Source organism: Haliotis rubra, unplaced genomic scaffold (assembly GCF_003918875.1).
Source record: "Haliotis rubra isolate DU_JTF1 unplaced genomic scaffold, ASM391887v1 Scf1280, whole genome shotgun sequence".
Taxonomy (NCBI): domain Eukaryota; kingdom Metazoa; phylum Mollusca; class Gastropoda; order Lepetellida; family Haliotidae; genus Haliotis; species Haliotis rubra.
In genome coordinates, this window is record NW_025765204.1 from 210422 (window position 1) to 226712 (window position 16291).

General features: G+C 39.9%; 1 protein-coding gene across 4 annotated transcripts; it reads right to left on the reverse strand.

Annotated features, from left to right (window-relative positions):
- Positions 1–2355: 2355 nt before the first annotated feature.
- LOC124266831 lies at positions 2356–10255 on the reverse strand. Of its 4 annotated transcripts, none has more exons than XM_046701635.1 (2): positions 8545–8680; positions 2356–3020 (listed from the first exon to the last, which is right to left on the reverse strand). In XM_046701635.1, exons 1-2 carry the CDS (start codon positions 8587–8589, stop codon positions 2616–2618), a joined length of 450 nt encoding a protein of 149 aa, XP_046557591.1. In that variant the 5' UTR covers positions 8590–8680; the 3' UTR covers positions 2356–2615. The 4 variants fall into 4 exon arrangements, 2 of the variants coding, with proteins under 2 accessions (XP_046557591.1, XP_046557589.1); XM_046701633.1 differs by having other exon boundaries at positions 2357–3020; positions 8500–8676; XR_006895868.1 differs by lacking the exon at positions 8545–8680 and adding an exon at positions 10010–10255 and having other exon boundaries at positions 2889–3020.
- Between the last annotated feature and the right edge of the window lie 6036 nt (positions 10256–16291).

Sequence of the window (16291 nt, forward strand, 5' to 3'; positions counted from 1 at the left end):
ACTATTTGATTATTTGCCATTTGCTTGGCTTGGGCAGAACATGAAGATTACCAGTTATTTGATAATGAGTGAGTTTTAACATTGGCCTTTGATTTGAGGAATACACTCTGAACAAAGATTTAGATTCAATCAATACTTTATTCAATATGAATAAAATGGGCTCAATATACAATTTACAAGTTCATAATAAACACATTTTTAAACAAATTATGTCGTCTCTAAATAACATAAGGGACCGTTCTCAATTTATTGCTAGGGGAGTGATGATGATTTTTATGGAAGCATGTACAATATGAATGATCCCCTCCCCACCCCACCCTAAAATTTAAGTAAGTGACCCACCCACCCTGCATGTCATGTACAAAAATCAATCACCCCCCACCCTTCCCATAATTTTTAGGCATAATGTTTGTACATGTAGTATACAATGGATGAACCCCTACCACCCCAGAACAAAATAGGTGACCCCTCCTTAAAATCATCATCACTATCCCCTAGCCATGAACAGCCCCTAATACATAAATAATCACAATAATTCAATTTCTTCAGGATCACTTGAAGCATCTACCTTTTCAAAGGTATACATATTAGAGATGAATGACCTTGGTAAATGTGTGATTGTAATAGAATTAATTCAGCACATACAAGTAAAAATGATTTTCATTCTCTTCAACTCACAAAAGACAGTTTCTCTTGCATGTATCATTCCTTCTTTCATTAACAGTCACCCTTTGAACTCAACTCAATTTATTTGAAGCTTTAATTCACTAATTCCATAAAGATATTTTTCAGGTTCTTATATATTTCTATTTATTATTCATGTTTAGGCCAGACCAATTTCATTTCTTGTTTTACAGACTTTTGTACTCAGAAAACTTAAATATATGGGGCAAAAAGCAATGTAAAAAGAATTTTCTTGTAAGTTTTCATTTTTGGCCAATAAAAACATTAGGATTTTATTCATTTTTTTCTTCTTTCTTATTCTTGAAAAAATCGACCGGCGGATCCGTAAAACAAGAAATAAAATTGGTCAGGCCTTATTAACTTTTATGTTCTCTCTAAACATGCTTATCATGCTTCTTTTCTCTGTTTGTGACATCGAACAAAACCGAAAGAACAGACTAGGTCGTAATATTTGAGGACCTAACACTATACATGTATACATTATCTAAATAAAGAAACATATACGTGTTAGGGGATGATGAAAACATTTGTACCTGTTATATGCAAAAAGAATCTGGAATATTTAACAGACTCTGTAAACCAGGATTAGTTTCAGAAACCTGTATTACACCATTGGCATATAACAAGAATTATTCTACTACTACTACTCCACAATATATCTACTGTATAATATATGATTTGAATCCTGTATGTCATGCCATCTGTAGTCAACTTATTTATTAATAAATGGGAATAACATGCACTCAACATTCATCCTAGTCTTAAACAACATGAACAATTCCAGATGAAAACAAAACATACCACCACCAGAGAATTGTATTTTCAGTGAAACATTACTCAGGAAGTAAGTTCCTCCTGTCCATGGTATATTATGCCATATTTTGGAGGGGGAAGGAAAGTAAAATTGAACCCCGGCACTTTAAACAATTCAAATTTCTTACCAGGGTAAGCTTGGTCTACACTATTCACTTTTCAGAGTGGATGCCTTTTGCCATGACAGGATGTGCTTACCTTGATATGAATCTAAATGATCCACAGTTACAACTCTGGGGCTCCTTTCATGAAGCAACCTTTATTAAGGTTAACCTTAACTCCCATTGTTTAACATTACACTAAGATTACCTTAGTGACTTACGATCACATTAGTGCTTTGTGAAAGGAGGCCCTGGTTGTTAGCAACAGGCACTTGAGTGAACATGTAACCTTTACTAAATGAGTGATTAACAGAAATGCTGTAGAAAGCAGCGTTCAATCTAAATTTCAATCTAATTGCCAGCATACACAAGTATAATAATGTAGGCAACCCTATCGTACTTCCTGGCCTCCTTGCGGTAGTTGGTGTGAGTATACCTTCAGCTTACAAAATAATAAAAAAAAAAAATGAACATACACAATCCACAAAATAACATACACAAACCATAAAAAAGTGTAATAGTCAGATCTGGGCATTTCAATTGGTAATAATGTTCAGAACTATTGGTTACATCAAAACAGACCATATTCTTCTTCTTCTTATTCTGTCTCTGATCAACCCGTGAAGGTCCAGTTTAGAATGAGCCTTCAGTAACCCATGCTTGTCGTAAGAGGCGACTAATGGGATCAGGTGGTCAGGCTTGCTGACTTGGTTGACACTTGTCATCGGTTCCCAATTGTGCAGATCGATGCTCATGCTGTTGATCACTGGATCATCTGGTCCAGACTCCATAATTTACAGACCGCCGCCATATAGCTGGAACATTGCTGAGTGCGGCATAAAACTAAACTCACTCACTCACTCATTTGTCTCTGATCAAAAGTAACACAGTACAACAAAACAATATCGATAACTCAAATGATCTGACCAATGGAGATACAACATACAGCACTACCTTGAGGGTTTGTCCCTCAGCTCTGCATACATTTGTAAATATGTCCATTATTATACCTATTATTTAATTCAGGACAAGTGCCAGTGTCAAACCAATCGCACCCAAGACGGTTCCAAGGATGAGACCAGTATATATGCAACATACAGCATTTTTCGCCAGGACTTTGGCCTCAGAAGGGAGTCCAAGTTCTTTATACCTATTGGCTTCCCATGCATATTTGGTGGCGAACATGCCAGGTAAACACAAACATATTAGACTCAAGTAAGATGCAACGATGACCTGTTTTATGCTACGCCATGGTTTGGGCACAAGTTCCCCACTGTTTGGAATTTTAAGACGCACACCCGTGTTTTCATGTTGCACTACATACGGGTTAGGTTTCTGTGTTTGTTCTGATGTGTAGTCTGCTGTCTTGGCATCTTCATCCTCCATTTTGATCTGTACATCTTCGTATTTAGCGGACATGTTCTGGAATGATATAAAAAAAAGAATGAATTTATTCTGTATAAATTAAAGGGGCACTAATCTGGACAATTTCCCTGGGACTGCTTGTTGCTTTTACCATTGATTTCTTCTGGGGTTTTTTCTCACGGTACCTGCATAAAATCCTGTAAGTTCTAGACTGGTTCAAGACCTCTGCTACCTCACCCGTAAGCACAATAAACCGATCAAGCCCCATCCACTAGCTCCTGGCTTCCTTTTTGACAACCATTGGCTAATTGCTATGGCATCCCTGTCCAACGAAACTTGCTTGTGTCGGTGATAAATGTTGCACGTGATACTTTGGTACCCATTGTTTGTGAAAAATATTTAAAGAGGAAAGTATACATATTTTGAGTGGGGTACACATCTGTAGTACCTGTGTACAGTACACACCTGTATGAACGCTACAACAAATACGTGAAACAAAAGTTATATCAATAATCATATCAATTCCATGATCATTGATAACTTTAAGGGGTGGTGGGGTAAAGTTATATCAATAATCATATAAATTCCATGATCATTCATAGACTTTAACAACAAATACATGTAACAAATGTTATATCAATAATCATATACATTCCATGATCATTCATAGACTTAAGGGACTGTTAATAATTTATGGCTAGGGGGCAGTGATGATGATTTTTATGGAGAAGCATGTACAATGTGAATGACCCCCCCTAGAATTTATGGACAAAGTAAGTGTCCCCTTCCCCCACCCTGTCATGTACAAAATCAATTATCCCCCCTTTCCCATAATTTTAAAATATTTTTATGCACAAAATTGCTGACCCCTCCCTAGTACATGTGTACAAATTTGATGACCGCTCACAACAAAAAATGGGTGACACCCCCCCCACTTCAAAATCATTATCTCACACACACACACACACACACACACACACACACCATAAATTGCAAAATGTTTATGGTATGAAAGCTTGTAATTAAATTGGGCAGCAAGAATTAAAATATCCTAAGTATTTCCCATTTGTATTTTGATGGTTTATCACAGTACACAAATGTTTAATATAAATATCCTGTAATTAGTTTTGTCAATTTGTATAAGGGTTGCATGTTATTAAACATGTAATTTTCAGATAAAAGTGCAATTTCCTCACATCAACCTATATGTTTGTCGTAGGATGCGACTAAGGATCGGGTGGTCAGATCGATGCTCATGCTGTTGAACACTGGATTGTCTGGTCCAGACTCGATTATTTACAAACCGTTGCCTAACAGCCAGAACATTGCTGAGTGCTGCGATAAGCAAGAAATAACCAGGTCCATACTGGGTCATTCTGACCTTGGCAGTTTAGAGCTCAGTATTTCAACTCAAGGGCAGATATTTCAATAGTTGAAAACAGAAACACATTACTATCTAAGCAACTATCAAGTTATTCAGAATACTCACATAAAGAAGCCACCCCTATATCTATGTTGCAGTAAACTACCATTATATTTATTGGCGATATATATCTATTGCCCTAACACTTGAGAGGGATCCACTTATAAGAAAACGGGTTGTAGTCAAAAGGGCTGAAGGACAAAAGGGCTGGAAAAAAAGTCAAAAGGGCCGAGGCTAAAAGTCGAATGGGACAAAATGAAAAGTCAAAAAGGCCGAAAAATAAAAATGTAATAAATTACATAGTAAAATAGTGTAAATAGTGTTTAGTTGTTGTTGTATTTATTTTAAATGGAATTTGAGCATGAGACTCAAATGTTTTCATTGTGAAGCGTCTTGACTCTTGACTATGACTAATCCGTATGGGATGGGTTTTTTTTTTTGTAAGTTTTTAATCCAAATCCTAATCTAAACATGGGAGTCTAACGTTTTTATTGTAAAGTATCTCCACTCAGTGTCTTAACTAATGAACTCACTTCAGTTGACATGGATATCTCATCCAGTTCACACAAAAAGCTTATGAACCAAACTACAAAGCAATAAACAAAATCAATATTCCAGTTAAAGTTGTAACACCTATAGTATGACCAGAAATTATTGAGAATTTTAGGAATATGTCAAAGGCGAAGCGAAAGGTGTGGAGCTGGTTTGTTATTGGATCAGTGTGCTACCAATCAACTCATTGATCAGCTATACAATATTGCTGTTGTTTAAATCTTGGGTTTCATTCAGTCAGTATTTATGACAAATCCGTTAACCAGTATTCAAATTTGACAACTATAACAGGGAATGGTTTGGGTGAAGTTATGCATAATATTCGAGACACTGGCATTTGACTGTATGTTTAAATGGATTTCTAGTATAAACAACCTTGACCAGCTATCGAGTTCTTGGTTTCATTCAAGAGAGACAACTCCGTTAATCCTTTTCATTAGTTTGAGAAGAGTTATCCCCCTTTGTTTACTTGCTAGCAGACGACATTTGCAGTGATCCTCAGTATGGATGATTTAGAGAAGAGGAAGTTGATTTTAGAGTATTATAACAAGGATATCAGATCAGCTAAAGTGATTTCAAGTAGAACAGGCATCCCTTTGTCCACTGTTTATCGTGTTTTGAAAAATATTGAAAATGGATAAGGCATTGAGCACCAGGGAGGCAAGTAGGCCCAAGAAAATTGACTGTCGGTGACAGGAGCGACTTGGTATTCTTGTTTCTAAAACAAACGAAGGAGTTTAGAAAACTTAAGCCTGGATATGATTGATAGAGGAACTGTGGCTGTCTGTAAGGAGACAATTAGAACTGAGCTGCATGCAATGGGTTGGCAGAAAAGTCGAGGAATTCCATCACCGATCATGAAACCTGAACAAAAGGAGCGAAGGTTGAACTTGTGCTTACAGCATATAAATTTTAACTGGGACAATGTGATTTTCTCAGATGAAAGTTCTGTGTGGCTGTTTCCTAATACACTGAAATTCTGGACCAAACAAACTGAAAAACCTTTGTATCAGCGCCCAAAGTACAGTCCGAAATTTAACGTGGGGGGTTGCATATCTGTGTTAGGGGCAACGGCCCTCTGTGTATTTGAAGGGAATATGAACAGTGAGCGGTACACAGATATTCTCGAGGGACATTTACTTCTTTGATCAGTAGTATGCCCCGCCGCATTGAAGCCTGCATTGCTGCCCATGGTGACTTGACAAAATACTAACTGTTCACCTGTCTTTGAATCTGGAGTTATGTTCTGCTAATATTCACATTTAATATGTGAGTAATGAGTGAAAAAAAAAAAAAAAATTACAATCTTCAAATTCTCAATAATTTCTGGTTGTACAGTAACTGCACTCAAGAAATAAAAGGGGTTATACAACTAGATCCTAGAATAACACAACAACAACTTGATTCTCTCGTCCAAACAGCTAATAACAACAAAACACAAACTAAAATTATTTCTGCCAACAGAATCATGTCAAAAGAAAAAACAACCAACTATGTAGTTCTTACCTTCGGAGGCACTATTCTGCCAACAAATATATCATTTGCGAAGTGTCTCCAATATGACCATACTCAAAAAAATTGTACAGAAGAACAACATTGCACTGAATGCGGCAGAAATAACCATACATTTGATAAATGTAAAGCTCGTCTTTACTGCATCAATTGCCAGATGAATGAACTTGTGTAAAACTTGTGTAAATTATGAACTTGTGTAAATTATGAACTTGTGTAAATTATGAACTTGTGTAAATTATGAACGAATGAACTTGTGTAAATTATGAACTTGTGTAAATTATGAACTTGTGTAAATTATGAACGAATGAACTTGTGTAAATTATGAACTTGTGTAAATTATGAACTTGTGTAAATTATGAACGAATGAACTTGTGTAAATTACCATTATATTATTTTTGTTAATTATGTGAACTTGATAAATTATGAACTATATGTATTGCCATTACATGAAAACTTGGCTACATGCTTGGCTATTACCATTTTGTTAATGTTATGATGATATTATGTTTCAGTGCTGTATGTGTCAATAATTAATGTAAAACCTTTCTAAACTTTTTTTCTGTTGGGCCCATATGACTATAGTACTGTCGGAAATAGAAAAAAAACTGTATTTTCTCATTTATCTCTACAATTTATGTAGAAAGTGAAAGTGAAAGTGTGAAATATCTGTTAAACTAAGTTCGGCCTAACTACAGTCTCAGTGGTAGAGAGATAGGAAACGGAGAAAAAGGACTTTACTGAGGGGAAATTAGTGCAGAAATGAGCAATGCGGGTTTTTTCTAAGTCCAAAAAGACTTATTTGGAACAGACCATGGCTTTATGCAAATTAGTGTGCGACAATATTGTATTACAAGGGACACTTTTTAAATGCCCAATTTGAAATTAGACGAGATTCATTATAAGCGATAGCTGAAGTAAAAAAAATAATAACTTTTTATGCCGAAACTATTAAGGATGTAGCTACCATGCAGTCTCACTGTCACTATAAAAGAAACAGATAGGAGGGGTCGCCTCAAAAGCAAAACCTGGGGTCGGGCTTGGGAATGGAGATATCAGCTAAGATAAGATAATCCTTTAGGGCAATTATACTGGGGAGGTACACAGCACGTCATAACAATTAACAATTAATATCCAGTCCTGTCGATCTTTGGGTGGTCATGCCACCTATATACTACGATGCGTTGCTATGGTTTTCGGGTATCATACTCTCTTACATATCTCAAAACAACATAAACTTTATGAAAGAAAGACACGTAAGATGTTAATCAGTAGATGAGACATAGTCAACACACATGAAAAAAGCACAAAATATCTTTGAGATGAACCCTTGTGCCTATAGGCAGCACGTGCATTTCATGCCAGGTGAGTCGACAGTCCGTCGTCATACCTGGCTGAGCGACCTAATTGCCATCTATAGTCTAATCTATTGTTGTCAGCAGCTATTCATATTTTTTCTAAGTTTTGCCCGATTTTACGAGTAAACATGCTTTTCTGGATATCGTATTACGCATCCCACTGAACGCCCAGTTAGGCCGAAGTGGGTTATTTTGACATGCTATTTGCAATTGTGTAAATTTTAGGGATACAGAGTAACAGCCTAAAAACAGTTTTTTTCTATTTCCGACAGTACTACAGGAATAAGGCCCTTTTGACTTTTTGTCACGGCCCATTTGACTTTCACCTCGCCCCTTTTGACTTTTTCCATCGGCCCTTTTGTCCTTCGGCCCATTTGACTAGTTCCCTAAGAAAACATTGTGCTGAAGTACTTTTATACCCATATGAATAAAAAGCTATTTATTCATTGAAAAGAAGTGTTTTTGTTACTCCAAGATCGACAAGGTTTAATATGACATGCAGGGGTTGCTGAAGATGAGGACCTTCACGGGTACCTGCAATCTGGGTATGACCCTGTGGAGAGTCGCGATGGGGTCCGACAGTAAAGGCGGGACCCTGCACCACCGGCGTGCCCACTCGGGCTGTGCTGGTAAAGTGCATCCTAGCCAATATCGATATACTCCCAGATCGTGTCCCTACCAATAGACGTACCTGACAAATCAATATCACGACAAATGAAAAAAACTGTCTAGTAACCTGTCCACTTCGGGTTGAAACGGCAGCGGGCTGACATGTTGACATTTAGTGCGCATGCGTCTTTTTCTTGAAGGTGTGACCACACTCCCATGCCAAAAGTTTGTCAACTTTCTCGACTTGCCCGCAATCACGTGTGATGTTTCAGTATTTCAAACGTGTCGCGTTGTGCGAGTTGGAAACGTATCACACTAAAACTTAGCATGCAAACGCAACGCATGCTATTTTTAGACATGTGCTAGGCGGAAGTGATTTTTGTCGTCTGCTTTCGACGTCTAATCGAGAGGTAAACAATGGGTCGTAGGGGTAAAGATCTGTCGACCTCTGTAAAAACAAGCATCGTATCGCTAACCGAGAGTGGATTAAAACAGTCAGAAAATTTCGAAATATTTGATTTTCCAAGAGCACAATCAGTAAGTTTTTCAAACGTTATCGCGACAGTGAAAATATAAATAACTCTGCTCGAAGCGGAAGACCGAAAGTCATTGGGATTCGTGGCCAGACAACATTATCAAGGATTGTTAAGAAAGGAAGGCGTAAAGGTTGTCTGACATTACTAGTGAATATAATACTTCAGTACCTGTACCTGCTTCAACTAGATCCATTCGGCGTGAATTACACCGTTTGGGCTATGATCGGAGGATTGTTTGTAAGAAGCTAGGAATTCGTGAGGTAAATCGGAAAAAACGTCTCCAATACTGTAGAGGAAAATTACACTGGAATGTTGATCACCACTGGGGAAAAGTAATATTCAGTGATGAAATGACAATAGTTATCAAGCCAGTTGGAAAAATCAAAGTCTGGAGAAAAAAGTCTGAAGGGTGGCTTAATTGGCCAGTGCGTCGGTTACTTAGCTGACAAACCTGGTCCCACTTTGAAGTTAATGATGTGGGGCTGCATAACTTACTGTGGGACCGGTGTTTTAGAGTCAGAAGTATATTGAAGTACTTGACAGGTGTTTGTGGCCAGTGATAACCAAACACTTCACCAATAAACAATGGATGTTCATGGATGACAATGCCACAATTCACCGCTCTGCTGCTACAGAAGCCTGGAAGCAAACAAATGAAATTGCCCCATTTTGCTGGCCTTTAAGTCCAGATTTAAATCCAATTGAAAATGTGTGGCTTGCCCTGAAGAACACTGTGAAAAAACCCATTGCAAACGTGAGGACCACTGATGACCTCAATGAAGCGCTTACGACTGCCTGGGAAAAACTACCGGAGAGAGTTCGCTCGTACTTATGACTACTGTTGTCCTTCGTTTTCGCCAGTTTGCAATGTTTACAACCCTATAGCAGCTCTCGGCTATGTGTCTCAAAGTATCCTTCTCGTGGATGTTCGCTCCAAAATGTTACACATATGTAACATCAGGCCCGGACGCGCAATATTGAGAGTATTACGCAACATCTCGTCGATAGGAGCCTTTTACTTTTACATAACCTGTACGAAGCGAACGTGCCACTCACCTGTCAGCTAACTGTAAAGAGTTCTGTTCTGGAAGTATTATTGATGCCTCACTGATTTACATGTTATCCGATGGGGTCCCCGGATAGAACTGGTACTCAACCTATTCCCGTGGAAAGAGCAGGATATAAACGTGCCGGGTGACTTGTTTGTCTGGATCAGACTCACCGCGGTATGGAAATACTGCCCACGGCGCAAACATAAACGGTACGCTACACTGGCAATCTAAGACACGGCAGAAGAGAACTATAAACACGAAAGTAGGTCATGCACAGGGAGATTGTGAGTCAACATGATTTACACGTGATTGTGACAAGCTCTGGCCCTTTAAGAAGTATTCCGGAAATATTTCAGCGCGTCAGGTTCATGTAGAGGAAAGCGCTAAGTAAGACTTGTATGGCTATGACACGAATTAAAAGATACTAACTAGGTGTAGTTTGTAGTTTTTGTCGCGTTATTTGACAAATAACATCTTACACATGCAATGAAAGAACCCTTGGATTCTTACCAGCCATTTATCATTCACTCTTTGATATCAATTAATTTTAGTTCTTTAACACAACACCCAGCAATAAAAATTCCACTTTCATGGCGACGGTCTGTAAATAATCGAGTCTGGACCAGGTAATCCATTGGGGCGGATCAACGTCATGAGCATCGATCTACTCAGGTTACATGACATGTGTCAACCAAGTGCGCGTTGACCACTCAATCCTTTAGTCCCCTCTTGTAACAGAAGCAAAGGTTTAGACTAACCAGGGCGGTGGGGTAGCCTATAATAAAGCAGTAATCACGCCGAAGACCCAGGTTCGAATTTCTGGGTACAATGTGTGAAGCCCCAATTGTCCCCGCCGTGATGTTGCTGGAATATTGCTAAAAGCGGCGTAAAACCAAACTCAGTCAGTCAGTCAGTCAGTTAGACTAACCATGATCTTGGCGGGTATTTGTATGCCTTAACCCAAGCCAGTTGAGGGCTAAATAGGGTAATCATATTGTAAGTGGTTTCCAAATTGAAGAAATCAGCATTCTCATTGTTCATATTGATTTTACATCAGGTTTGAGAATATTAGGAATAAATGATTTATAAATACTACCTGTCTTTCCGTACAACACACACGTTTGAAAGGATATCTATAAGTTCATTCATATTTGAGTGAGTGGAGTTTGGTTTTACGCCGCACTCCAAATATCCCAACTATATGGCGGCGGTCTGTAAATAATGGAGTCTGGACCAGACAATCCAGTGATCAACAGCATGAGCATCGATCTGCGCAATTTGGAACCGATGACATGTGTCAACCAAGTCAGCGAAACTGACCACCCGATCCCGTTAGCCGCCTCTTACGACAAGCATAGTCGCTTTTTTATGCAAGCACATGGGTTGCTGAAGACCTATTCTACGGATCTTCACGGGTCTCATTCATATTACCATCGGAAGTTCTGTATAAGTAGCCAAAGACCGGAGTTCGATTCCCCACATGGGCACAATGTGTTAAGCCCATTTCTGGTGTCCCCGCCGTGATATTGCTGGAATATTGCTCACAAAGCGGCGTGTAAACTCAGTCAGTCAGTCAGTCTGTATGTATGAGCGCGGCGTAAAACTAAACTCACTCTGTATATAGTATCATCTGAACCAACCTATAGGTAGAGTTAGTGTCAAATGTTACGTATTAACCATACGTGTTTTCAGAGTGATGTATGTATACGTGTACTGAATAGCATGAACCGTGGCACAAAATGTTCTACAATATGTTTATACATGGACTTACTGTTATGTAATGCACCAGTATCTGCTTGCGGGACTGCGCTTCCTGTTTATGTCGTGAGTATATATCGTAACGAGCCGCTTATATGGTATGCGCGTCATGAGAGCTGCGCAAGGGCCAAGCTCCTTGCATCGACGTTTGCTTCCTATTGTTTCCAGCAACGCCGCTGTAGGCAGAAAGTACAAGCAATAATGGAGAGTATAACAATATATCCGCGTTAACAAGGCCGCCCTCGCACTTGAATGTACATGTATAGTGAATGTCCACTCCTATGTCTGATTCAGATGTAAACAAGTCGGTCCCGTGTATGTTGAAAAGTGTTAACCCCTATTGCTTCAGACTTAAATGTCACCACTATGTTGAGTGATGTAGCCTTATTGTATTGAGTGGTCCCGTGAAGATCCGGGATAGAACAGATCTTCAGCAACCCATGCTTGCCACAAAAGGCGACGTACTGTGCTTGTCGTAAAAGGCGACTAACGGGATCGGGTGGTCAGGCTCGCTGACTTGGTTGACGCATGTCATCGGTTCCCAATTGCGCAGATCGATGCTCATGCTGTTGATCACTGGATTGTCTGGTCCGGACTCGATTATTTACTGGCTGCCGCCATATAGCTGGAATATTGCTGAGTGCGGCGTAAAACTAAACTCACTCACTCAATCACTCACTATTGTATTGAGTAAATGAGTGGAGTGGGTAATTATTCAACAATATCACAGTGGCGGGTACCAGAGAAATGGGCCTAACACATATAACCATGCTGGAGAATCGAGACCCGGGTCTTGGGCGTGACGAGCGAACGCTTAGGCTACCAAAGAGCCCAGAGCCCTCTTGTAACCTAGAAGAGTTGCTGAGTTAAAAGTGGTCCAGACTTCTGATGAACCTTCAGAAAAGGCTTTTACTGTCACTAAACTAATTCTACCCAACATTGCCACCCCCAGTCTATATAACATACCTTTTTATTGTGAATCCCAGTGAATTTTATGTTTCATTTCCAACTTCATGGATCTGTTGCTCAGTACATTGTTTGCTCATGATGTCAATCACTGGACTGTCTGTTCCAAAGTCGAATATTTCCAGGCTGACGTCATAATTATAGAATATTAATCAGTGTGGTTCGAAAAACAAACACGCAACGTTGGTTATCTGTGACAAGGCACATAAAAACGTAAACACGAGAACTGGTCACGTACAAGTACGTTGTGAGTTTGATGCCGTCTGGATTATTTGTTTATCGTTACAGCCACTCTCAGCAGTGTTCCAGCTTTATGACGGCGGTCCAGACTCTCAAGTGACCGACATCATGAGCATCGATCTAAGGAATATGACTGGCTGGCTGGCTGAGTGTGGTTTTACGCCGTTTTTAGTAATATTCCAGCAATATCACGGCGGGGGACACCAGAAATGGGCTGCACAAGTTGTACCCATGTGGGGAATCGAACTCGGGCCTTCGGCGTGACGAGCGGACGCTTTAACCACTAGGCTACCCCACCGCCCCTCTAAGAAATATGAAGAAATGCATCAACCAAGTCAGCGAGCAGGACCACCCGATACCGATAGTCGCCTTTTGCGGCAAGAATGGGTTCTTGAGGACCATCTTACCCTGATCTTCACGGGTATGATTGCGATTAATACTGGAATTACCTTTATTTCACCATAGGCCAGATCAGAGTAGGAAAGCCCAACGTTGCGGGTTTGGCTCTGACAGAAACTTTGGATAGTACTGGGGTGGATTTGGGATTCGAACCAACCATCAACGTAGCCAGGCAAGGATGGGGTTGCAGCTCTAGATAGAGAAATCAAACGCACGCACGCACATACGCACGCACACACAGAGATTTGCTGCAACCCTTCGGCACATCAGAAACCTGTGATCCTGGTTTGATTCCGGCTTTGTCCAGGTTCTGGTCTCCGTGTCAGCACCTGACCCATCTTTGTCGGCTTCAGCCAATGGTAGAGGTCTGAGACCTGCAACACTTAGGTCTTTCCTCTGACACATCAAGATATTACTGGAATACTGTTCAAAACAGCGTTAGACCCACTCACTCACTTGTATCTCTTTTCGTATTAATGAATAGGAAAAGAAGTGCATAGTAACATCTTTGTATTCCAGCATATGCGAAGTAGAATATAGTCTGAAATCACAACCATTCGAATAAACAAGAACTGGCAGTCATATGAACACTTCAGAGATATACATTTTAAGTTGTTCACTTGTCACGATGGGGACATGGGTTGGTGTAATCTCTGTGTTTTTGTGTTCCCTGGGTCGAAGTGAGTGAGTTTAGTTTCACGCCGCACTCAGCAATATTCGAGCTATATGACGGCGGTCTGTAAATAATCGAGTCTGGACCAGACAATCCAGTGATCAACAGCATGAGCATCGATCTGCGCAATTGGGAACCGATGATATCTGTCAACCAAGCAAGTGAGCCTGACCGCCCGATCCCGTTAGTTGCCTCTTTCCGCAAGCATTGGTTACTGAAGATCAGTTCTAATCCGGATCTTCATGGGTCTCCCTGGGCCGAAGGGCGAGTGGGAATACATACAAACATTGAGGGTACATCAAACCCGTGAGCCCCGAAGGACCAGTGAACAATGTATTTATCTTACCGAACACGTCAATCAATTTTGATGTGTTTGAAGCATGGGTATCGGATTATAATAAGGGAGTACAAGAGTTAGGCAGTTGGCCAATACCGACAACAGCCAAAACACTCAAATTTTCATTTTCTTGAAAAACAAATTCAGAGTTATCCCCCTTCCACCGATTTGGATTCGCAAAACATCGGTAATTTCCGTGACTCAATTATTCGAGATGAAGAATTTCCAACACGAAGTACCATATGAAATCCCACAGTTCGGCATTTCCAGCGGGTAACATAGAAAATGTTACTTGCTTGTAAGCAGCGAGGTACATTCAGAATAATAGAAGAGCGCCCAGGCAATCAGAAACGACAATTATGTGTGAGGTAAAGATACGATACACTAGTGTGACAAGATAGACTAGACATGAAGATTCTCATTACCAATTAGTGCCCAGGCATGATACTGACAGCTGTGAATGGATCTGTAAGGTTACCCCTTGTGGTAGGTATCAGATGATGTCACATGAAGAACAAGAAACCCCGAACATCCTCATTATTGACAATGAGCTAGAGTGAGTGAGTGAGTTTAGGTTTACGCCGCACTCAGCAATATTCCAGCTATATGACGGCGGTCTGTAAATAATGGAGTCTGGACCAGCCAATCCACTGATCAACAGCATGAGCATCGATCCGCGCAATTGAAGACATGTGTCACCCGATCCCGTAAGTCGCCTATTACGACAAGCGTGGGTTACTGAAGGTTCATTCTAACCCGGACCTTCACGGGTCGACAATGAGCTAGAAGCACATCTAGTTACCAGGCAGATATTCTAGCCCAAAACGAGAAACCTCCGACACATATCATTTTGTTGTTATTTAAGTCAGATCTGGGCATTTGTATTGGTAATAATGTTCAGAACTATTGATTACATAAAACATAAAACATAGACCATATTCATATTATATTGTTTCTGATCAAAATTGACACAGTACAACAATAACAACATCGAGAGAACAAATGATCATTCTGAAGGAGATACAACATACAGCACCATCCCCAAGGATGGCTCTGCATACATTTGTAAATATGTCCATTATTATACCTATTATTTAATTCAGGACAAGTGCCACTGTCAAACCAATTGCACCCAAGACGGTTCCAAGGATGAGACCAGTATATATGCAACATACATAGAGAATACTACACGAGGTCTCATTACATACGAATTATACGAAACGAGTGTCCTTCCTATGGTATCTGACCGAGCGAAAGCGAGGTCAGATACCATAGGAATGTCACAGAGTTTCGTATAATCTGTATGTATTGAGAACGAGTGTGGTATTTTATTTATTACCCACGTCTTACATGCATTAAATTGACAAAATAGTGTATTTTTGTTAATATTTTGGTTTCAAACCGAAACCGGTTTCATAAAGAGGTTGCGGAAGAGTTTTGTACTGTAGTACAATATTTGCATGACGTCACACTGTAATGACGTCACTGCCTTGGTAACCGACGTCACGATTCATGTCAGTTGTCATCGCCTCGTACAGCCTCCTACAGTAAACTACTCCGTAGCACCCCGTTTCTTGGTTTGCAGTTGCTACATTCGGCTAACATCACTGGTGGAAACATTGCGTTTACGTTTTTCGACGGATATAATGTCTCAGTTCGACTCACAATTAAACAGCGACACGGCAACGTTCGCGATGTTTACATTCCCACAATGCATTTAAGTTGTAGAATGAATGAATTCACGTGTTTGTTATGAATGAAAAAATAGTTACGTCAGAATGTGACCTAATTGAGAGGTCATCGGTTATCCAATCAAATCGTTAGAATCTCAGGTCAAGTCGTTACGACACAGGTCAACGCGATACGACACTCGTGTGACGTACGAGATTAGTATGCAACTACCCATACGTTGA

What these genes read in the sequence shown, in the direction of transcription:
- LOC124266831 (XM_046701633.1), bottom strand. Translation starts at nt 8,589, where the DNA reads ATGTCAACATGTCAGCCCGCTGCCGTTTCAACCCGAAGTGGACAGGTT. An exon ending in TCGTGATATTGATTTGTCAG is followed by an intron (nt 3,021 to 8,499) that starts GTACGTCTATTG and finishes ATATCATTCCAG; the next exon opens with AACATGTCCGCTAAATACGA.